This window comes from Pempheris klunzingeri, chromosome 14, assembly GCF_042242105.1.
Source record: "Pempheris klunzingeri isolate RE-2024b chromosome 14, fPemKlu1.hap1, whole genome shotgun sequence".
In the NCBI taxonomy this organism is placed as follows: Eukaryota; Metazoa; Chordata; class Actinopteri; order Acropomatiformes; family Pempheridae; genus Pempheris; species Pempheris klunzingeri.
Genome location: NC_092025.1, coordinates 14967080 through 14990313, shown reverse-complemented (window position 1 = coordinate 14990313; position 23234 = coordinate 14967080). Strand labels below are relative to the sequence as shown.

At 39.8% G+C, this 23234-nt stretch overlaps 4 protein-coding genes and 2 non-coding genes across 7 annotated transcripts in view; 5 read left to right on the top strand and 1 right to left on the bottom strand.

The window, feature by feature from the left end:
* The window catches only part of abhd11 (abhydrolase domain containing 11), a 179492-nt gene that overhangs the window by 144490 nt on the left and 11768 nt on the right, over positions 1-23234 (bottom strand). The gene's annotated exons all lie outside the window — the stretch shown is intronic.
* LOC139213220 (protein NipSnap homolog 2-like) lies at positions 229-8601 on the top strand. The gene is made up of 10 exons (XM_070843869.1): positions 229-359; positions 1873-2000; positions 2144-2189; positions 2283-2377; positions 3674-3744; positions 4512-4652; positions 4780-4811; positions 5402-5496; positions 6208-6291; positions 7140-8601. The coding sequence occupies exons 1-10, from the start codon at positions 268-270 to the stop codon at positions 7202-7204; spliced, it is 849 nt and encodes a 282-aa protein (XP_070699970.1). The 5' UTR covers positions 229-267; the 3' UTR covers positions 7205-8601.
* Positions 9617-16539, top strand: cct6a (chaperonin containing TCP1, subunit 6A (zeta 1)). The gene is made up of 13 exons (XM_070843733.1): positions 9617-9833; positions 10557-10620; positions 11480-11614; positions 11811-11984; positions 12154-12257; positions 12356-12626; positions 12908-12990; positions 13988-14084; positions 14218-14365; positions 15161-15294; positions 15472-15574; positions 15990-16062; positions 16166-16539. Exons 1-13 carry the CDS (start codon positions 9697-9699, stop codon positions 16236-16238), a joined length of 1596 nt encoding a protein of 531 aa, XP_070699834.1. The 5' UTR covers positions 9617-9696; the 3' UTR covers positions 16239-16539.
* On the top strand, positions 13383-13519 carry LOC139213577 (small nucleolar RNA SNORA22). Its single transcript, XR_011585443.1, has one exon. It is a non-coding gene; the product is annotated as a small nucleolar RNA SNORA22 (small nucleolar RNA).
* Positions 14901-15037, top strand: LOC139213576 (small nucleolar RNA SNORA22). Its single transcript, XR_011585442.1, has one exon. It is a non-coding gene; the product is annotated as a small nucleolar RNA SNORA22 (small nucleolar RNA).
* Positions 17124-21646, top strand: sumf2 (sulfatase modifying factor 2). Of its 2 annotated transcripts, none has more exons than XM_070843730.1 (9): positions 17124-17290; positions 17827-17971; positions 18064-18178; positions 19043-19087; positions 19200-19350; positions 19888-19943; positions 20675-20759; positions 21022-21163; positions 21268-21646. In XM_070843730.1, exons 1-9 carry the CDS (start codon positions 17209-17211, stop codon positions 21356-21358), a joined length of 912 nt encoding a protein of 303 aa, XP_070699831.1. In that variant the 5' UTR covers positions 17124-17208; the 3' UTR covers positions 21359-21646. The 2 variants fall into 2 exon arrangements, with proteins under 2 accessions (XP_070699831.1, XP_070699830.1); XM_070843729.1 differs by having other exon boundaries at positions 17824-17971.

Sequence of the window (23234 nt, the reverse complement as noted above, 5' to 3'; positions counted from 1 at the left end):
TGTCTAAAACTTTTTTGTTTGTTGTCGATTCAGTTAATCAAGAGCAGGTGGAAAATCAAAGTTCAGCCAATTCTTAATCAGTTGCTGTAATTTTATCCACTCCGTGCACATCAACATCAGGTCACTACATATGACACTAATCACAAAACATTAACTAACTCCGGTGCATGCAGTTACCGCGGGGTTACATTGTTATAAGTAACGTCGGCTCCACCGGGAGCAGCCGTGTCAAACCTCCTCCGACCGACAACAGCTTTCAGGGGAAAGATGGCGGCCCGAGTCCTTCAAAGAGTGGGCAAAGGCCTGAAACGCTCCAAAAATGAGCTTCAGGCGAACGGACAGGTCACGGTTGTCGTAAGGTTGGAGTTTCATCTATTGTATTTACTACTGTGGATGTATAAATGTTACGGAAAGTGCGTTTATTTTCGGCAGAGCTGATACTAATAACAAAGTCCGGTGAGCTAGGTGGCTAAGCTAATGCTAAAGGTAACGTAGGGACGTTGGCCAAGTTACGTTCAGCTCTCAGTGTAACGTAGCTAGCATTAGCAATCCAGCTCTAAACTTGCTAAGTTTCTGCTAATGCTAATTAGTTCCATCCCGAATAGCAAAGTTGTGAAGCAACTTGTGGCTGCGCTTTTCCCTGCGTGGGTCATAGTTTTGTACGCAGAGATGCAGTTGCCATGTGTATAATTTTTTATAAAATCACTACTGAGTTTCTGGCAGTCCCAAACTGAATTCAACTTCAAGGTCATAATGCATGAATCGCTGCAGAGCTGTACTTGTTTTGGTTAGTGAATGACGCAGTTTGTTGCTGCAGCAGGTGTGTGTCCTTAACCGAACTGGTGTGAAATGTTCACAACTGCAGTGCTGCTATGATCGTAACTTTGTTAAAATGTGGCAGCTTTGAGGACACTGATTAAAGTTATAAGGTAGTTGTGTTTGCTGGCAAACTGTCAGAGGGCTGCTTTCTAACAACAGGAACCACTGCATGGAGTGTTTGTTGACATTTTAAAATTATTATCAGAAAACTCAGTGCTGCTCAGGCTTGGTAGGCTGCTTAGGAGACTACATGGACTAATCCTCTAGTTATGTGCAGTATGAACAGCTTATAGCCTTCTCTGCTGCAGGCCCCTGAGCTGGAGTTGCCTTGCAATGAATAAGTTGGACAGTGTAAAAACATTTTCAACAAGTTCTTTATTTGCTGCAGCCATCATTAACTAGCATACAGTGGTTTCTTGTGCATTTTCACCGACCTCAGTTTAATTTATATTATACATTTCAAGTAAACTCTTGTAATATGTACGGGGGTGTAGCCCGACTGAAACTGAATTTTCAGATTTTTTAGATTTTTGAAATTTCTGTACTGAAATTTGTTGTTAGATATTTGCCAACATATACATTGATACTGTCTGCCAATATGCTGATCTACACAATAGAACTACAGAGGCATGTACAATTATCAAAGGAAGAAAGAATACAAGGAACAGGCAGAAAAAGACTCCAAACATTAATCACAGACTTCTATAGAGACTAATTCTAACCTTAATAAATTAAGACACATTTTAAGGTTACTTTTGAACTATTTGGACACAGTCGTGACAGATCTCTGGTCTTCAGGCAGTTTCTTCCAGAAAATACCTGAGCGTACTCTCACCAGAGCAGATACAGTTAGAAAACCCTCACCTGATGACATGTACTGAGGAGCCAAACCATTCAGTTCTTCAGAGACAGAATTACAGTAAAGTACAGGCAGCATAATCATATGCTGCATTTGCTGGTCCACTTTTTTTTGTAGATGTCGGCCTCTTGTTTCTTCACTGGGTTGCATAGCTGCTTAGTGTCACTCAACTTATGTCTTTTGTTTCACCACAGGAGCCTCTCAGCTTTCCGTGAAGACAGCTGGTTCAAGTCCCTGTTTGTTAGAAAAGTCGACCCCCGAAAAGACGCTCACTCTCATCTGCTCGCCAAGAAGGAAGACAACAATCTGTACAAAATACAGTGTATGTCTTGTTTGTGACTTGCTGTCACTGTTATTGTGGTACAGCGACAAAGATTTTAAGATCGTTTTCATTGTTTTAAGATGGATTTACTATAAAACTGTTAGATGTGTATTATCCACTCATGTTTTGTTGTTTCCTTGCAGTTCACAATGTCAAGCCTGAGTGTCTTGATGCTTACAATGAACTCTGGTAAGAAATCCCTGTTCCCTAATTGACTTTATTCTGTCTGTGAAGATCTCTTACACACCTTTGACACATTTTTCTGTGTGTGTGTGTGCTTAGTGAGAGCGTCTTGCCTTCGATTCACGCTGACCCTGAATACCCTTGTGAGCTTGTGGGCACCTGGAACACATGGTACGGGGAGCAGGATCAAGCAGGTAAGAGCATACGTTAAGCTCCACGCCTGACGGTTACAGTACATCTGATTGGTTTATATCTCATTCAGTGAGTCTAAATAGAACATAAACTTCCTTTTCTAGAAGGAGAACATTAATTAAATCACACAGACAAGATAGGAGCACTTCAATTTCTCATCAGTCATTTAATCAATATACAGATAAATGATCACACATGGAGGTCATTTGAGAAGCAAAAATGCAGAACAGTTCCAGTTTCTTAAATGTGGGGATTTGTTGCTTCTTTTTATTCTGTATCATTGTACATTTCAGCTCAAAGGTACTTTTAATGTACTTTAATGTACCCTCGGGTTTAGGAAAACTGCTAAACATGTTCTCACTATTTACTGATGTTTTTTTTTTAAAACATAAAGTGATTAGTTGAAAAAATAATCAGCAGCCATTAGAACAACTCTTATTTGAACTCCTGATTGAGGTGGACTATATAAGACAATCACATGAATACAGGCCAATATTAAAATATGTACAATAATGTTATATTAAGTTAAGTTTGACTGCACTGAAACACTTTGGTCAGAAATAAGTCAACTTGAAAATGTATCTCAAGGACCTTCATCCTTTCAGTTTGCTGCTGCTGATGGGGAACACAGTGAAGCTGTTTCTTTCTTCTCCATGTTTGACTCTGAGGATTTAAATTACAGCTTTTATATTTCAGTTAGCTGTAGCCATGAGCGCATTGCACTTTTCCTGGCTGCTGTCCATTTTGTCCCAGTGGTGACGTTTATCATTCCTCAGTTGTGATCTAGTGTTACAGTAATAAAGGCAACCGCAGTAAAGATAATCTAAAAGGCTGCATTATAAAACATGTTCATACATGTGGACAGGGAACTCTCTGGGAGATAGCTGTCACTTTTTTCATGTTCAGTCCCACAGTTTTCATAGTATTGTAATCCTTTATTAATTTGTTACTTTTTCCTCTTCATCAGTGGATTCAGTATATTACCACCCTGTGTTGTGAGGTTTTTGTTGCTGATACCATCTCATGTGGTGTTTTGTTTTGGTTTTTACGACAACTTCTCACATTTTACCAGATGTAATTGTAGCAGTAAGTGGATGTGATTTTGGAAATTGAAATTTCCAACATTCATGGTTGATATACTGGGTCTTAGCAGCTCAGATACCAGGCGGTCCGGACAGATGAATAATTTAAACTACTTTTTTAATGTGAAAGAACATTTTGCCCAAAATAATACGACGACACCAAAATTTATTCGAGAGCTGTATCATCGTCTGGCTCTTCTGCTCCTTCTATTCTAGTTCACCTGTGGAGATATCGGGGAGGATACCCGGCTCTCACCGAAGTCATGAACAAACTCAGGCAGAATAAGGTAACGGGTGCTCAGATTAGTTTAGTTTACTGCCAGCAGTTGACCTGTAGGCCTCCGTTTCTGGCAGTGCACCCCTCAAACTAGACCCACAGACCGTTTGTACACTCATGTGTTTCACCCTCTTTATCTTCCAGCTGCGTGGTGTGATTTTAATTTTGGAGCAGTTATTTAAAGTGTATTTACAGAAATGCAGTTTTATACTATAAGTAAGGTAAGTGCGGTTAATAGGCCCAATCCTGCCTTTTCCTTATTGTGTATATATATATATTCAATCTTAAGAAGTTGGGGAGTTTTGTCAAAAAAATTGTCGTAAATTGTGAATAAATTTAAAACTATTTCAGATGCTATTCTTTAAAGAGGACAGTTACTATTTAAAGTTGAGCTATTATTGATCACACAGGCAGGTCAGTGAGGTAAATTCCTTTTTTAAAATAGCCTTAACATTACAGTTTCAAATTACACATTCCCTCTTGCATTTTAAAACATAGTAACCCAGATTACTTACTATAAATGGAAGAGTTTATTAATCCAACAAAATACATTAAATAACACGAGTTGTTCTCTGTCTCTGGTCGAGGTTGCTACGGTTTTTATTTTGCCTCGCCGTGAGAACAGGTTAAACGTTTTGTGTACTTGTCAGATCACACTTGATTTTGTGCAACCAATCTAGCTGACTTTATTGTTTCGATCTGATGCTGCTATCTGACCAGAGTTTTAACATTGAGGAGTTTGTGAGTAAAGTGTCGCCATGTTTGTCGTTGCTGTAGGCGTTTATGGACTACAGGAACGAGAGAGGGAAGATGCTGCTGTCTCGTAGGAACCAGCTGCTGCTGGAGTTCAGTTTCTGGAACGAACCTGTCCCTCGTCCAGGATCCAACATCTATGAGCTCCGGTCTTACCAGCTCAGGGTAATTGTCTCTTACATTGTAACTTTACCAGCTTACTACTTTATGCATAAATAAAAGTTTGTCTCTGTTGTGAGCGGTAACACAACCTATTTACCACATCTCTCTTCTCATGACATTCTTATTTCAGCCAGGAACGATGATCGAGTGGGGAAATTACTGGTAAGGCACAACTTTCTTAATCCCTCTCATGTTTCTTCTTTTTTCTTTTTACATCTAATATCAGGACGTCACCACATTGGATTCATTTTCATAGTTAATCGGAGAAGCTCATGCTTTTGTCTCAGTTTTATGGTAACTGTTGAGCTACTCTTATGTACCATTTAAAATTTCCTCACTACTATTTCATTGGTTTTGCAGATTGTAGCAGATGAATATGGGTCAACGGTACTTTTTGGTTACACAATTTATGCATGACTCCTAAGCATGAACAGATACATCACACATAATTTGTAAATCTTAAGCATAATTAATCTACTTAACCAGTATTTATTTTATGGTCGTGTCTGATTACATTGATAATGACTTGGAAATTTGCCTGTTCATGTACTAAATCCAGACATGCTGGGAGGGTTAAACCAATTCTCAGGTTGAAACATCATTTGATGTTTTGGTTTGAAGAAAATTATCGGGATATCCGTGAATGCCACTTTCATTTCAACTTTAAAACCTACAAATTTGTGATTTAATTGATAAAATCTTACAATAACAGTCTGTTTTGTTTTTATATAACAACATTTTGTGCTCTACAGGGCGCGTGCTATTGAGATTCGCCAGCAGAACCACGAGGCGGTGGGAGGCTTTTTCTCACAAATTGGGAGTCTGTACACGGTTCACCACTTATGGGGTGAGCAGTGTTTCCAACTTTAATGAACTGTGCAGCATAGTATTTTGGATTAGAGATGAGAGAGAACAGAAGTTAAACTTGTTTTAGACAAACTGTATAAAAGAAGTGGACATGGCCACCGTGATGTCACACAGTAGTTTGTGGACTTTATTCCATGAAGACTCCACACTGTCTCTGATTGGTTACGTTAAAGCATGACCCACCCGTGATTAATGAAAAGGTCGTCCCACCCTAAAGCATACCCTGCTTTTGGGTCTATTTTACTTGAAATAGGACCATAATTTACTAAATGAACATTGTGCTGTGTTGAAGAAGACTTGAAACTAGCGACTGAGGCCATAAACTCATTAGGAAAATGTTTACTGAGCTAATAAATGAAGTGAGAAGTAGGGTCATTTTCTCATAGACTTCCATACAATTAGACCTGATTATATGGAAGTCTGTGTTGAGCCGGTGGAGTCGCCCCCTGCTGGCCATTAGAAAGAATGCAGGTTTAAGGCGCTTCCACATTGGCTTTACTTTTCAGCCCCTGAAGTTACGGCCACTTCTTTTATACAGTCTATGGATTTATGTCATGGACTAATAACTTATAACTTAGTTTAAAAGTCTCAGAATTCAGCACTTTCCTAAGAGTGGAGGCTTTATATGTAGATTTGAACAAACACTGTATGCAACTATTAAAGTAACAATATATATTTTTTGTTCTGTCAGCTTACAAAGACCTTCAGTCCAGAGAAAACACCAGAAATGCAGCCTGGCAGCGTGAAGGCTGGGATGAGGTTGTCTATTACACAGGTACGCCTGATGGTGCTGGAGAGTATCATGTGATGTGATCTTAGAACGCAATAATTTCACAAAACTTTGTCTAAATTCATGATCCAAGCAAATAGTAATCAGAAACTAACAAAACATGACAATGAGGTTTTTATGTGACACATAGTATTAAACATCAGTTTGTGTGTTTTAAATGTAATCTTACATATTTGTCATGTGGTGATCGTAATCAGAAATATATTAGTAGTAATATCATGTTATTTAGTATCCCATATATCCCAACATACTTTTTACTTTTCACTCTCCACCTCCTAACAGACGAACAGACTCGGAGTGTTTACATGCAGTAAATTACCTGAAATTAAATAAATGACAGTTGGACAGTTTCTGCATACATTTCTCACGCGTCACTTACATGAGAAACCTGATTTCTATAATTGGGGGACGAGATTCAGATTACATTCATTTATTCATTTTTATTTATTTATTTAAGCATATGCGTGTTTATTTCAGACAAGGAAAGTAATAGTCACAAACACAAATCAGAAAGCAACATATTGTATGTTTAATGCACTTAGAATAAATAAGTCTGATTACTGACTTACTGCAAAAATCCATCAAACGCTGCAACAAATTGACCAAATAATAACTAAATTAAATAAGATCTTAAGAGCTAAAACTTGTTGGTGATGTGTCCAGGTTACTGCAGTGGGTGTAAGTGCATCGTCTGATTATCTCTGTAATTCAAACCCTACCAGAAATCCTTTTTTCCGTGTGTGTGTGCGTGTGTGTGTGTGCGTGTGACCTAAAACGCACTGAAGTGACACAGAATCCTTTTGCTAAACCTATTTTCTTTCTTCGTCCCACAGTCCCTCTCATTCAGCACATGGAATCTAGAATAATGATTCCCATGAAGACGTCGCCCCTGAAGTAACCACAAACACACGGGTGGAGGTGGACGACCTCTCAACAGCCACTGCAGCTGTCACACTGATCTATTGAGAGAGTAACCAACCATCGGAGTGCTCACTGCCAGGGGTGTCGGCGTAACATCAACATGTTTCAGTTTCTTTTTTTTTCTGTTTCTTTGCTCCTGTTTTCTGTGTGGTCCTAGAATGTCTGATTTCAGATGACAAGGTTAAAATGATCATCACCAAACTGTATCTGTTACAGCAGTTACTGTGTGTGGTCCACTAACGCGCCATGAGTAGACAAAATATGATTTGATACACTCCTCCTCTTCGCTGTCTCTGTCATTTGAAGGGTCAGATTTTAAATGGCTGGTCTTATTTTTGTATGACGAGATAAAAACTTTCATCAGTGTTTTCAGTGTTGAGATAACAGGAAGAGACGTTAGCCAAACATTTAGCAGTTCTAGTGCTGGTCACAGACTGGAAATGTCTGATGGTCTGTCATAAAAATGTGTTTCAGAAGAAAACTTGACATGTGAAGCCCTGTTGCACTAATCAAACCAAAACGACTGCCTCCAATGTCTCACGACAACAACACAGCATCCAGAGTCACTCTGAACTGGAAAACACTCTTTAAATGTTAAATGTTACAGGTGATGGTCAGTTTAACAAAGAGGAGCATGATGTTTATAAGTCCATGAGGAAGTCAGAAATAGTGACCTGTGTTGTAGGGCCACAGTCAGACTCTAGCTTTTGTATTCAGTACAAGATCATCAGGTAAATACTCCTCCAGAAAATGTGACTTTATGTTTACATGGCTTTGTTCCAGCCAACTGATGATGGTGTGTACCAGTAGTTTGTCTCTAAATCAGTTGGATGGATGAAAGGATTCGTAGCGACACTGTTATGAAGACGCACCATTAAGTGTCTGGTTGTTGTGGTGAATGTGCGTCCTGCTCCCTGTTAAACTGACCACATCTCCAGATCATTTTATAACTTTAACATCATGTCTGAACATCTGCTGGCTCTTCCAGATGTGAGGGGGGGCAACATGATTCAAATGATTAGAAGTAATTCTTGATTTCAGCACAGCTAACCAATGTCTCCAAACTGCTATACAATAGCTGGTTTGGCCTGTCCTTGTATCAAGCTATGAACGCCAAGCAGGTGATTGTGTGCTCTGAGATTAATAGAGTTTTCCTTTTCTTTTTTTGTTAATGGTCAGATACTAGATATACATGCATAGTGGGCTTATTGACCAAGCCAGAGATATGGTCAGTCCTGTATCTGTAAATGAAGTGGGGTATTCTAAACCATCTTGTAGCAGGAGAGGAGGAATATCTCAATGTGGTAAATGCGAATTTGCAGTGCTTTAATATGACTAGTTGTACATATTGAATTAAAGTTCTGAAGAAAATGAGGGGGAAAGTGTCTTGGTGTCCTTTGAACATTTATTGATGCCGGTCCTGCAGTGCTCAGGAGTTATTAATTAAAGAGGCTGTAGGCCATTGAAGTTTAATCAGAATGAACTTTCTGAACTGAATATCCACACACATTAAACACACCGAGTAACACTGGTGGTATATAAGGACAAAGTGTTCCTGACTTAAAATAGTATGAAGTTTATAACAAATCCATGTCTGCACACTTCAGGTACTTCACTTCCATATCAGGCGTTTCCATAAAGTCGTCGCGTCGTTCAGGGTGTGACTTATGCTGCCTTCAAGTATATCGTAAATCTCATCACTCCTTGAATGTACACGAAGATCACTGGTGATTACTGCAGAAATTGCGTTCCCAAGTTGATTACACAGACTTAACTTACGGTCATGATTAATTATATTGTAGATGCCAGTTTGCCTCCACAGGACCGAGTGGAAGTAAAACAAATCGATGTCTGTACCGCTTGTACAACAATAGGACAATGCAGCAGACAGCATTGTTTTGGGATCAGAGTTATTAGTCATAGTTTGGATTGTTGTAAAACTAAAACTCAGGTGTTTCCCTTTTGGTCGTGCTTGCCAATGCTTTGCAGTTTAATTTTTGCATACGCTACCTAAAAAAAAAGGAGCGAACAAGGATAATTGGATAAAATTAAGCTGTGCACCTGTTTGGCTTTCAGACTTGTGTGCCTTAGTAACAGGAGTTTGATTTGATATTTACCCCTTACATCAATCAACGTTGCCAATTTTACTTTAAATTGTAATAATTTTGATTTAAAATTACTTTTGAGTGGGAGCAGAGTCTCCCTTACTCCCACATAATTCCAAAACTGAGTGTGATAACTTTTAACCGGATCACTCACGACTAATTCCGCTGTTATGTAAACAGGGAATATGAAGCTTTTATAAAAAGCGGAATGTCCGAGCCTAGACTGGTTCCGTAAAGGCAGCAGGAGAACACGTGTTGGAGCCTTCTGGAAACCGACCCTCCTTTCTAGAGCGCTGAGCCCAGCAGAGCACACTCCCGCCGGCGACACTTCTCACTTTTACTCCGCTGGTTGTGCTGCGTCGCCATGGCTGCCGTGAAAGCTCTGAACCCAAAAGCAGAGGTGGCCAGGGCCCAGGCCGCCCTGTCGGTCAACATCAGTGCCGCCCGGGGGCTTCAGGATGTGCTGAGGAGTAACCTGGGACCGAAGGGGACCATGAAAATGTGAGTGCCGCCGGAGCCCTTTGTGCAGCACGCGTGCTAAGCTAACCATGCTAGGTAGCTAACGTTGCTAAGTAGCTAACGTTAGCTAGCAGCAGTAGACCGGTATCCTGTCTGCGCAGGTCGCATTACAGTCGGTCTTCCGCCTCCTGGTTCTGCATTTACTTGAAAATTGGGAAAACCTTCTCTGTGTACGACCATGTCATGCACCACTTCAACCTATTGAATCACAATTCAGGCCTGTAGTTGCTCACCGGATAACGGGTTTTCCCGGCGCACGTTGCCCTGCCCAGTCATCGTCACTATCCGTGTAACAACCACCAAGCTAACGTTAGCATGTTAGCACCAGCCTGTTAGCAGATTAGGCTAACGCTGAAACTGTCGCAATTAGTATCGGCTAGTGGCCACAAAGTTTGTATTAAACTTGCTTTTAAGGTTAATTAAAGTTGTGGCGCTAATGACCGGATGAATGACTTTAATGAGCCAACGTTGGTTATTCTGCGACAGGAGGATTAGTATTAGACTTATGTTAGTAAGTTCAGGCAGACTGCTAACAGTTCTAATCTGTCAGCGAGTGATCGGACTCTGGACATGCTGAACTGTAGTTAATGGACCGAAGCTTTCACTTTGTTGACCAACAGTGTGTGAGAGCAGCAGCAGGTTGTGTGAAGCGGCTTCTGCTGAGTTAACATTAACCCTTCCCTGCCTGTCCGTCTGTGTCCGCAGGCTGGTGTCTGGTGCAGGAGACATAAAGCTGACCAAAGATGGCAACGTCTTGTTACACGAGATGGTAAGTCTGAGCTGAGCTGTGACATGTCCCTTTTTCTGTCCAGCTGTGATGTGATGTCCTTAATGTGCTGCTTTCTTCATTGTCAAAGAGTGACCACACCCCTAATGCATGTGGATGCCCTGCAAGCTTGTGTAAAGATGTTTTAACACATCATTATACCAAAATAAACTGGTATGCTGTTAAATGAATAAATTACTTAATAAGCTTGATGGTTAAACTGTAATATTTACATAGATATGCATTATAGTACTAAGCTGTTAAGTACTGACAGCTTGCGTTTAATACATGGCCAGATTGGCTTGGGGTTATGGTCCTGTTTACTGAATAAGATACTCTGACTGACAAGTTCTCGTATGTTGCTTGTGTTTGAAGGACGTAGTTGGACATTAATTCAGTACTGTATATATTGATTAAAAGTCGTCAGCACTAAATCGTACATCCTTGGTCTTAAAGTGTCTTGCACAGTGACGATGCTCAGATTTGAAACGCGTTACTTTGACTGGATTTCTTGGTGCTTTTAATCTACAGTAGTTGTCACTGGACTCTTGAATGTCAAATTTGTTACACACACATTGCAAATATGCACACATACATTCTCTCTCAGCTTCTAGTTTCTCAAATGGCTCTTTGTCACAGATGGTAGTAAACTGAATACATTTGGGTCAAACAAAACAAGTTTTTTTTTTTCCACATTTCATAGATCAAATGATGTATGCAAAAATAATCTGCAGGTGACCTGAAAATGATCATTGGCTGCAGCCCTTTGCTCCTTTACTAACTGTGATAGTTTTGTGTAACCACCATGAAGACTCACTTTTTATGTCGCATTAACAACTTTTCTCCACACGTTCCTTTTCAGCAAATTCAGCACCCGACAGCATCACTGATTGCGAAGGTTGCCACAGCGCAGGACGACATCACGGGAGACGGAACCACCTCCAACGTCCTCATCATCGGTGAACTGCTGAAGCAGGCTGATCTCTATGTGTCCGAGGTAAAAGAGAAGAGAGGCTTGTGATTTAGATGCTCCACAATCACATTCTGGGTTAATGAGACAGGCCTGTATGGCAGTTCTGTTCCTTAGAAGTCGTTTTCACCTAATCTTGCATGTGAATCTCTCCATAATATGTGTCAGTATCTATAACTGGACGTATTTTCCTCCCCTAACTCCCTTTTGTTTCCTGCTGCAGGGTCTTCATCCACGAATAATTGCTGAGGGCTTTGAGGCTGCTAAAGAGAAAGCCTTGGCTGCTCTGGAGGAGGTGAAGGTGACTCGGGAAATGGACAGAGAGACTCTCATCAACGTAGCACGCACCTCCCTCAGGACCAAAGTCCACACAGAGCTGGCAGACCTGCTCACTGAGGTGAGGGACTAATGACTTTTAACATTATACTTCTGAATATGGATACTGGCTACCAGTTGGTGCTCAGTGCAGAAATGTATTTTTTCCAGTCTCAAAAGGTCCAAATTGCTGTGAGCTAATTAGTTCCTGTCATCATGATGTCAATGGTTGGTGTTATGTTTGTCTGCAGGCTGTAGTAGACGCTGTGCTCGCCATCGCTAAACCCAATGAGCCCATTGACCTCTACATGGTGGAAATCATGGAGATGAAGCACAAGACCGACTGCGATACACAGTGAGTCTTTATGAAAACCTAAGACTTGTAACAAGAGGCAGCTCATCCCTTTACTGATAGTGATGCTGGGGTAGCTGATTTTTTCCCCCCTTTGTCAGACTGATCCGAGGTTTGGTGCTGGACCACGGTGCCCGACACCCAGACATGAAGAAGAGGGTGGAGGATGCTTACGTGCTGACCTGCAACGTGTCTCTGGAGTACGAAAAGACGGAGGTCAACTCCGGCTTCTTCTACAAGAGCGCTGGAGAGAGGGAGAAGCTTGTGGCTGCAGAGAGGAAGTTCATAGAGGACCGTGTGCAGAAGATCATCGCCCTAAAGAACAATGTCTGTCCCAACGGCGAGAAGGGTTTTGTCGTCATTAACCAGAAGGTATGCTTGAAGAGGACTCGTGCAGTGTTGGTATTTTGACTGCAGGGCACTTGCTCTGTAGTTCTCTGTCTCCTTACTGGGAGTAGCTTTTAACTATAAACTCAAATATCTGATGTATGAAACCTGTTTTTAAATCAGGTTTCTGCTACTTAAGTCCTGTCAGTGCTATAGTAAATCTGATCTGTGCCTCTGCATCAGGAGAGTCCCTTCTTCCCCTACATGTATTCACCAAAGCAGAATAAATTTCAGTGAAGCTGATGATGTTGCTCTGTATTTTGCAGGGCATTGACCCGTTCTCCCTGGATGCCCTCGCCAAGGAAGGCATCGTAGCTCTGCGCAGGGCAAAGAGGAGGAACATGGAGAGGTAAGAAATGTGGTTTCCAAATATTTAACAAATGAGTGACATTTTCTATAGAGTGGAAATATATTTATATTATATTGGGATTGCTGTTGTTTTCCAGAGCGTACCATGAACGCAGCACAGCGCTCCTGCTCCATTAACAGTTTTAGTTTGTTTAGCCACAAGGGAGCTTCAGCTTGTCAGAGGCAGAGCAGCCACAGCAGGTCAACAAAGCAGTGTTTTGGTCTAAATGCTTTGTGGATTAATTATATTAAGTTCTACAAACTGTTCTTTTGGGCACAGTAGCTCCAGTAATTTCTCTTTATTCTACTTTATTGATTGTCGTAAAACTAACAGATTAAATAGTGGCCAGTTTCTGTTCTTTCTTACTTTTTGTAAAATGCAGTTGGTCTCATTTGCACAGCGAACACCCAGGGATGCTAGCGTGGCTCTCCCTGGTCTCTCATGTCTGTGCTACAGTGACTCTGGTCTTTTCCTCTGCATTAGGAGAGTTTTAGTCTCTCCTACATGTATTCAGCTGATCAGAACAAACTCCCCAAACTTTGATTTCTACCATTGATTCAATTTGAAAATACACTGTTCTTCCATCGTTGATTCGAGGCTGTTTTACTCTTCTTTGTTTTCTGAGTATTTTCTCTTCCTCTTCACCTCAAAACACAATTCTTCCCTTATTTAGCGGAGGCCACTAAACTGGTGTGTTTTCTATAAGTATCTTTATCTTTGTCCCCTCAGGTAGCGTAGTGCCCTTTTTGTAGCTCTGGTTACTGTGGCAATCCTAACATTAGCTAGTTGACCCATTTAAATGTGGCCAGTTCTTCGGTGGTTGCAACAACGCTAAACAAACGTGTGGCTGACAGCAAGGAAATATAACAACGTGCTGTGGACAATGTTTTTCCACAGCTGCTGTAGTTTTACGAGACTGTGTGAATTTCCAGATATGTTTTTCCAGCATAAATCACATTAAAGGACTGATGTAAACACCGCGTTGTTCCCTCTGCAGACTCACCCTCGCTTGTGGTGGCATTGCCATGAATTCGGTTGATGATCTCACACCAGAGTGTTTGGGAAATGCTGGCCTGGTTTATGAGCACACACTGGTGAGTGTTTTTCTTCTTTGATATTGTTAACAGCAGATGTTTTTTTTCTTCAAGTGCCTGGAGTCCGTTTGCATTATTTTATGTGTTAGATGTCGAGGCAAAGTTGTTAATTGGCCCCCAATCTTGTTTTCAGGGAGAGGAGAAGTTCACGTTCATCGAGAAGTGTGGGAACCCTCGCTCAGTTACCCTGCTGGTGAAGGGACCCAACAAACACACCCTCACACAGATCAAAGACGCTGTAAGGGATGGTTTGAGGGCAGTCAAGAACGCCATAGAAGATGGTAAGACATATAGGAACCAAGAACGTGTAGCAAATGTGGTGAAGTTTCAAGTCTAGTTTTGTTTTGCCACCTGGGTCCATTTTGTTTATTGTGCTCCCAATTTCAGTCAAATTCATAGTTGTCAATTGTCTTGAAATTATAATCTTGTTTTACTCTCAGTTGATCCTCTTACTATAATCTGCTTTATTACATTTAGTTGGTTATCTCACATTTATTGCCTCATGTTTTCACATTTTACGCTTTTTAAAAAATGCAATTCAGTGTAATTCTTAAAGTTACCTTTGTCCCTCTTCTGTAGGTAGGCCTACCTTTCTAAAGAGACTCTGTAACGCCACAGTGTTGTTCTAATCTAATACCAAAGATCTTTGGATTCAACTCAACCAAAATCATAATCATAATTTGTGAATTTCCACAAACTGTCCTTATGGCTCGAGTCATTCCTTTATTCTACTAATGTTAATTAATAGTTTCATAAAACCAACTGAAATTAAGCTTCAGTTTATCTGCTCTCTTTGTAAAATACAGTTGGTCTAATTTGCACAGCGAACACCCAGGGATGCTAGCGTGGCTCTCCCTGGTCTCTCATGTCTGTGCTACAGTGACTCTGGTCTTTTCCTCTGCATTAGGAGAGTTTTAGTCTCTCCTACATGTATTCAGCTGATCAGAACAAACTCCCCAAACTTTGTTTTCTACCATTGATTCAATTTGAAAATACACTGTTCTTCCATTGTTGATTCAAGGCTATTTTACTCGTGTGTTTTCTGAGTATTTTCCTCTTCCTCTTCACCTCCTCAGGTAGCGTAGTGCCCGGTGCAGGTGCATTTGAGGTGGCTGTGGCAGACGCTCTGGTAAAACACAAGCCTAATGTGAAAGGCAGAGCCCAGCTAGGAGTCCAAGCATTTGCAGATGCTCTCCTGGTCATCCCCAAGGTGAGATTTTTACCTCCCCTTCAGTGTTTATTAACCTCATAGACTCTTGCTTCTCTATCGGGGCTACTGATAATATCTGTGGTCCTCTTACTCATTTATACCATTACTGAAACTGATTAAGCAGTTGCATTCATATTGCATCACCCTCTAATTTTGATGATCCATCTCTCTTTGTAGGTTTTGGCGCAGAACTCTGGCTATGACCCACAGGAGACTCTGCTGAAGCTGCAGACGGAGTACAAAGAGTCTGGTCAGCTAGTTGGAGTTGACCTCAGCACAGGTCAGAACCACGTTTAAGAAAGATTGTATTTAAAGATATCTACAATACATCACATCTTTTTCTTTTGTTGATTTTGAAATGCTTTCATTTTCATGTTTAATTTAGGTCAAACTGTTTTTAAAAAGTTCTGAGAATTTGAGCCTTTTTAAAATTGAGAATCAAATGCATGCTCTCTGATTTAAACAGCAATAAATTAACAGAAGGTTGAACTATGAGAAACCAGCTGTGCGCAAAATTGTTTGTAGCATCATATCGTGTCCTGTGTGATTGCTAATACTTTCATTAATGAAACACTTTTGCTGCTCGCTTTGTGGTGTAATCCTTGTTTTCTTTTTTTAAGCCCCTAAATACCCAGTTGTGTCATAATGCATCACAAGCTTGTTTTTTTTACTTAAATTCTGTTGTTGTGTTTCAGGGGAACCCATGGTGGCAGGAGAAGCAGGTGTATGGGATAACTACAGTGTGAAGAAACAGCTTCTTCATTCATGGTGAGATTACGCATTTCTAAACCGAACAAGACCAATTAAACATTTAAAGTTCCCCTGATGCATTGTCTCATCATCAATCTCGTATGTTTTTGCTTATTTGCAGCACGGTGATCGCCAGCAACATCTTGTTGGTGGATGAGATCATGCGGGCTGGAATGTCTTCTCTCAAAGGTTAAAGGTCAACAGAAGAAGCTGCCACTGTTCTGATGCTCACAGGGACAGTTGTTTACCTGATGGTTCAGTCAACATGTTCCCGCTCTGATGCACCCCGGTCTAATGGATGGCGCGCTGTAAACACCGCGGCCTCCATCACAGCGTCTGTCAGAAACCATTGTTAATGCTAGTCATGTTCTTTTTTTTTCATGGATTTGTCAATGCCTCCCTCTGATTGGTTTATTTATGAGATTTTGTTAAAAGCACTGACCTCTGCCACCCAGTTTTGTTTCTACCCATTAAAGGTTTTCTTGGCTCTTGAAATCACTGATTGTGTTTTGTCTTTGTCTTAGAAGGATTAAAATATTTGAAATATAAATATATAAATGCATGACCATCGATGGTAAATACCACCAATGATTGACTTTGTTGAAGTGTCAGTTATAAGTGTGTCTTTGAATGTTTAATTAGCATTTTAAGCTTTCAAAAGAAAAGTACAAGTTCATTTAGTATAAATGTGAAGTTAATTTGAATAAATGTCTAAATGAATAAAATGTTATTTTATATCACTTAGTTAAGGTTTCGAATTTTTGAACTAATTTCCTTAGGGCATTGATATATGACATCCATTTTATAATTTGTTTCTTCATTTAAATGTCTTGGTGGGTTTCAGTGGCAAATTAGTGTTACAGACTTGTTTCACCAACAATTTGACACATTTTTCTGTCATGGAAAGTTTCAGTAAAAAAAAAAAAAATAGCAGTGTTTTATTTGCTTTAATACAGTTCAACTTAGTGGCAACTTCATGCATCAATTTTTTAAAAGCGGAACCTTTTATTTTACCCGGAACCTATTTATCGCTGAACACATCTCCGTTGCTACTATGAAATTGGTCCGACTGACAAAAATGTAACCATTAGTTCAAACTTTTCAAGTTCAGCTGCGAGTTAAATATTTGTATAAATAAATATCTACGTGAGTAATGCCACATTAATGTTAACTAATATTAGCTTGTTAGAAATGGCCGTTAAAACAGCGTCCTGGATATCTGCGGTGTTTTTACTGGCAGTGGCGGGTAAGACCTCAAACACTTGATATTTCTGAACATGTTAAAACACAAAGTAGTTACACGCACATCGTGTAGGTTTAAGGCCAGAAGTAGAAAAAGAAGAGAGGCCTGCAGTCGCTTCATGCCACAGAAATGTTTTTATTACTGACAACATTTCGATCCTACTTGGATCTTCATCTGGTCAACATGACTAAAAGATGGAAATCACACCAATATTTGCACATCAATGGGCTCATCATTGGTAATGATTTAATAGTGCAGGAAAACAAGTACATGGAGAGAAACATCAGTAGAAAGCCATGCTTGAAAACATCAAAGCTACATCTTCAGTATACACACATAATATCAGGTACATACATCTTCTCATATAATGAAAATACCCACTACCTAAATATATACTACCTATGACTAAATAGTACAATGTTAGAAAAATAGACAAGTGCACAAAAACTGTGCTGAAATTACATTAAGACATCCCACTATCAGAATTTTTTGTTAACAGTCAACATGACTGAGGCATGTTTCCTTGTGACGGCCAGCAGCAGATGAGATGCTGAATATACCAGCGGGAAAGATGATAATGGGAACCAGTGCAGCTGATGGGAGAGATGGAGAGTCCCCCACCAGGGAGGTCCAACTGCAGCCTTTCAAAATGGACAAATACCCTGTCACAAATGCAGATTTCAGGTAATAAAACTTGAAATCTGATGTTATATGTGTTTGATTATTAGTTAAAAGTAGCACAACAAAGGCTCTGACTATTCTGTCTTTGTCCACAGAGAGTTTGTGAGAGCGCAGAAGTACAAAACTGAAGCAGAGAAGTTTGGGTGGAGTTTTGTGTTTCAAGACTTTGTGTCAGAGGAGCTGAAGGGCAAAGTCACACAGAGAATTGAGGTGCTGGGATCTAGATGCTTCATCTTGAATAAAATGAATCAGATCAATGGTTTGGAATCGATTGACCACTGCTCTAAAATCATCTAAATCATTTATTAATGAGAAAAGCCAGATGTTCCTTGTTTGCAGCTTCTCAAATATGCAGCTGTTTTTCACACTGTGGTGGAAAGTAACTAAATATGTTTACTAAAGCACTGAAGTGAAATGTCTTTGTATTTAATTCATTTTATGTTACTTAATACTTAAACTCCACTACATTTCAACAAAACAGCAGTACACTGATGCATAATAAAAATCGATCTTTAGCACAAACTAAGTCATTTAAAGAGAAGCAGAATATATTATTAAAAAAACACCTAGTTTACATACTAGACTAATAATATAAAGTCTTTCTGTTTTCATCAATGTTTGTGATTTTACATTAAAAAAAAAACCTGATATTGATCCTCCAGATAACTTTTATGACAAAAATTAAATTTACTCCTTTCCTTTGTTTAATCTTCCATTAAAGTGGTATGTACATTAATCTATAAATGATTATAATCCAATAATACGTTTGCTTTTAAATCTATAACAGTATTTTTCTACAGTGTGATCTGAGTGACATTATTGTAAGTGAGTTTTAATAGTGACTTCACTCTGGATGTTTTCACTATTTCTTTGAAATTTTATAGACTAATCAATTAATTAATTATTAAAAAGATAAATGTTCAATATTTGACGCTCCAAAAACATTACAAGAAACATTTGACTGTTAACACACTAAACACACTGTAAACTATTGCAATACACTTCGTGGACTTTAAGGATTGCAGTTGTCTTGAGAATAACTTTCACCTTTGACTAATTTTCTTTCCCGTCCAGTCTGCTCCTTGGTGGTTGCCAGTCGAACGGGTGTTTTGGAGACAGGTGAGTTTTACCCTGAATCCCCTTCTTTTTCTTTACCCTGTTTTGTTTTTCTATCCCTCAGTGTGCCCTCATTGTTGTCTGCTTCTCACCCCTCTGACCCTGTGCTGCTCAGCCTGCAGGACCAGGTTCAGGCATTAGGGAGCGCCTGGGCTTCCCGGTGGTTCAGGTGAGCTGGAATGACGCTCAGGCCTACTGCCAGTGGAAGGGCAAGAGACTGCCGAGTGAGGAGGAGTGGGAGTGGGCTGCACGCGGCGGGCTGCAAGGTACATAGTTAATACACTGACAGCATAGAACATATACTGTATGTGCTGCCATTATGGTAGAGCTGTGTACCTTATTGACTGTTTACAGTCTAGTTTTGACTGACATCCATTAAATTGAGCTCAAACTGTGTTTTAATTTCCACCGATGCTCCTGTCGAGTCCAGGATTTTCTCAGCACTCAGAAAAAGGTTGAAATCATCCAAACCACCGATTACGTGGCGTTTCAGAAACACATGTCAAGTGTCTTCATGCGTCAAAGGAGAAAGAGGGGGAACTGTTGTTGCTCATTATTAGTCATATTCCTGTTGTCAGTACTATAGCTGCTGTTATTATTTTGGTTGGGGACCTGTTGGGTCTCTCTCTTAATTAAAGAGTTTGGTCTAGACCTGCTCTTTATGGAAAGCATCTTGAGATAACACTGGTATGAATTGGCGCTATATAAATAAAGATTGATTGATTGAATTGTCATGATCACCTTGCTCAATAACTGATTTGTACTTCAATTGTTTGCTGTCCTCTTATCTCTTCACTTCACAGGTCGGACTTATCCGTGGGGAAACAAGTTCCAGGCCAACAGAACCAACCTGTGGCAGGTCAGCCTGCAGCTCTAGTGCATATAGCAGTAGCATGAGCACAGTTTACTGTCCGCACAGGATGCTTTGACTACAGACACACTGATATGTTTTTTTTTTCAAACTTACACGACATGAGGTGCTACAGTTCTGCAGATAATTACACCACTTTTTTAGGCTAGGTACAAAGTGATTTAGCTGCAAACGGATTAGGTTTTATAAGACCTACCTACATACAAGTGTTTGTGTTTTACTATGATAGCTTGAATGTATTACTAATTGGACGGCTGTATTAACTGAAATAGTCATAGAAAACGTGGCAATGAAAATAAATATGTGTTTGCTATGATTATACTCTTTCAGTCAGTGAATACTAATAGATAGTTTGTTTATACAGTCATTTCTGTTGGTTCATTTGTACATGTGGCATCTATTGCATTTCTGCTCGTCCTTTGAAAAGGATCCCTCCTCTGTTGCTCTGTTGGTTTTTTCTTTTTTTTCCTGTTAAAAGATTTTTTAGGATAGTTTTTCTGTATCCAAATCAAGGGTCCAAAGGTAGAGGTTGTTGTACACTCTACCAATTATAAAGCCCTCATTCTCATTTATGTTTTTTTTTCAGTATAACTAAACGTTGACTTGATATTGTGTATAATAATATGTAGCGCAAGTGTGTGAAATGGAAAGGAAAACTTCCTTTGTAATAGCTAATTGATGTTGCTGATGTAGCTGTATTTCCTTTCTGTATATTTAAGGGCCCATTTCCAGATAAAGACACTGCAGAGGACGGATATCATGGCATCTCTCCTGTCACAGCGTTTCCTCCTCAGAACAGCTATGGTAACTGTCCCTTAGTTAAAGTAAAATATCATTAATGAAATTAGGAGTGTTACGTGCTAACAGGGGTGTCTGTAGCTGAAAGCAATGAGAGAAAAAGATATGACAGAACTATTAAAACCAAAGAGATTCTGAGGTTTTCTGCTGTGGTAGTTTTAACCCCCTCGTATGAGGTCAAAAGTAAACCCTGTTTAAAATATTATGAAGGAGAATTCTTGCTGTGTGCTTCTTAAAACTATAAGAACGAGGCTGATTCTTCCTGCAGGACTGTATGACATGATGGGGAACGCGTGGGAATGGACATCCACACACTTTCCAGCGGCGCAACCAATGTATGTGCTGCGAGGTGCCTCCTGGATTGACACGGTGGACGGATCAGCCAATCATAAGGCACGGATCACTACCCGGTGAGTCATTTAGAAAAACAAAACACTTTTAGACGCTTTTAGACTCACTGAGGAGCCGTACGGTGGCCGCGACTGACTGATGGTTCTGATTCTGTGTCGCGCAGGATGGGCAACACTCCCGACTCTGCCTCCGACAACCTGGGATTCAGGTGTGCTGCCAGCGATGGGAAGAAAAAGGACAAAACAGAACTGTAGCAACACACAGGAAGTCAGAAATATGAAGGTGAAGGACAATGATGTTCATCTGAGCCAATGATGATTCAGGTGTTGTTAATAGTTTGATGACTTTCAAATAGACAAAGAACAAAAAAAAAGAAAGGGACCAATTAAATGTTAATGACTAACAATGAATATTAATGAATGATGATGGTGATAGGAGGATGTGAGTGAACTGGATTTCTCCTGTGGAGAGGTCCGATTTAAAAGAAAAAAAGATTTTGATAAAAAATAACCAGAAATATACTAATGAATAACGTTCTAGAAATAAATCATTTTCTACAAACTGTCCTTGTTACTGTTTTTCCGTAGTAGTGTAGTGTTTTTCCACCCTGAAACAACAGAACTGAAGACTGAAGAGACTTGCTGTCATTGACTAATTTCACTGTATGGAAGAAATAGGACACTGTGTGACTGTCAGTGTGGGTAGTTTTCCTTCTGCACGCTCGGATCACTCTTTTGTTGAGTGTCTGGTGTGACTGGAGAGTAAATTGGTCCGTTGGTTCAGTCACAGCCTCCTCTAATCCTCTCTTTGTCTTTTTGTTTACTGCTCGGCAGAGTGGTTGTCTGGACTGATTCTGTAAAACATCACAAGTAAGAAGTTTTATCAAACTACTTTTTGTTTAAGTATCAGATAACTGTAAAGATGAGCCTTGTTTCTGTTCTTAAGAAAATCGAGAACCTTTGACCTGGACACACAATCACGAGACATTATGCAACAGGAATGAAATGCGGTTTTATTTTTTCATTGCCAAATATTTACACAAGGCAAAATCTGAACTGGCAGTTTTGCTGTGACGACATACAGTGTGTGGACAGGGCTGCATACTGGAAATTTAACATGTAGTTTTTCAAAAATGCAACCACTTTAATGTTTTTCTGATTTTGCCTTCTGTTATTACCACATCTGAGCATCCCCACACTTTCACTGAGCCCCTCCACAGCTTTCCTCTTATATCGGTCTGATGACTTAAAATGTAAGATTGATAAGAAAAGATGTAAGAAAATAGAAGATTAAAATGCGCTAAAACAAGACGAATAACTGATAAAACAGGAGAATTAAAAAACAGTCTGTCAACAGTGTGTAAATATTTCACTTGTTTTGAATATCAATTTTAATAATTGGTTCTTCATTTTCCTGCAGGGGTTTACTTTATTCTGTGTTGGTTTGTCCCTGAAATATTACTGGAACAACAAAAACAGCACAGGGAATTAGTGGCGCTCTCTCTTTCCTGAAAATGTTCTGTTATGAGAAGAAGTGCTGAAGACTGATGAGTGATAGCACACCAGCACCTGATCTGACAGTGTTTCCTGCATGCAAATAAGTCTGACCTATTTAGAATAAAGTGCAAGAAACTGGCAATAAGGATGACAATCAACACTTTCACTCTGAAGACTGAGTCCACCTGCCTGAATGGTATCTTATTAACCGATGACCTACTTCCTGAAAGGTGTGCTTTATGAAATGTTCAGCACACAGCTTTAAGAGGCACTCTGACAAGGAAAACACTTCATACAGTAAATGCAAACAACACAGCCTTGAACCACTTAAAAGGACGAAAACTTTAATTAAAGCTCTATAATAATAAAATAATATCGTGGATTTATATAGCGGCTTTCAAAAAACCCAAGGACACTTTATATAGAGAGCAAAGAAGAGAAAGCAAGAGCAGGAAAAATATATTATTTGACAGTTGATGCACAGCCAAAGTCAAAAACATGACAATTAAAAAGTGATACGACTATTTAGACTGTGACAATTTGAAGCTGGCAGGATGTTATGTGTCCCCTGAAACAAGGAATTAACAAGAAACTAGCTGTTTAATAGGCAGTAAAATAACTACCAACAATTGTA

What these genes read in the sequence shown, in the direction of transcription:
- LOC139213220 (XM_070843869.1), top strand. Translation starts at nt 268, where the DNA reads ATGGCGGCCCGAGTCCTTCAAAGAGTGGGCAAAGGCCTGAAACGCTCC. An exon ending in GATGCTTACAATGAACTCTG is followed by an intron (nt 2,190 to 2,282) that starts GTAAGAAATCCC and finishes GTGTGTGCTTAG; the next exon opens with TGAGAGCGTCTTGCCTTCGA. An exon ending in ACAAACTCAGGCAGAATAAG is followed by an intron (nt 3,745 to 4,511) that starts GTAACGGGTGCT and finishes TCGTTGCTGTAG; the next exon opens with GCGTTTATGGACTACAGGAA.
- cct6a (XM_070843733.1), top strand. Translation starts at nt 9,697, where the DNA reads ATGGCTGCCGTGAAAGCTCTGAACCCAAAAGCAGAGGTGGCCAGGGCC. An exon ending in AAGACCGACTGCGATACACA is followed by an intron (nt 12,258 to 12,355) that starts GTGAGTCTTTAT and finishes CCCCTTTGTCAG; the next exon opens with ACTGATCCGAGGTTTGGTGC. An exon ending in TTGTCGTCATTAACCAGAAG is followed by an intron (nt 12,627 to 12,907) that starts GTATGCTTGAAG and finishes TGTATTTTGCAG; the next exon opens with GGCATTGACCCGTTCTCCCT.
- sumf2 (XM_070843729.1), top strand. Translation starts at nt 17,209, where the DNA reads ATGTTAACTAATATTAGCTTGTTAGAAATGGCCGTTAAAACAGCGTCC. An exon ending in GTTTTTACTGGCAGTGGCGG is followed by an intron (nt 17,291 to 17,823) that starts GTAAGACCTCAA and finishes TGTGACGGCCAG; the next exon opens with CAGCAGATGAGATGCTGAAT. An exon ending in AACGGGTGTTTTGGAGACAG is followed by an intron (nt 19,088 to 19,199) that starts GTGAGTTTTACC and finishes TGTGCTGCTCAG; the next exon opens with CCTGCAGGACCAGGTTCAGG.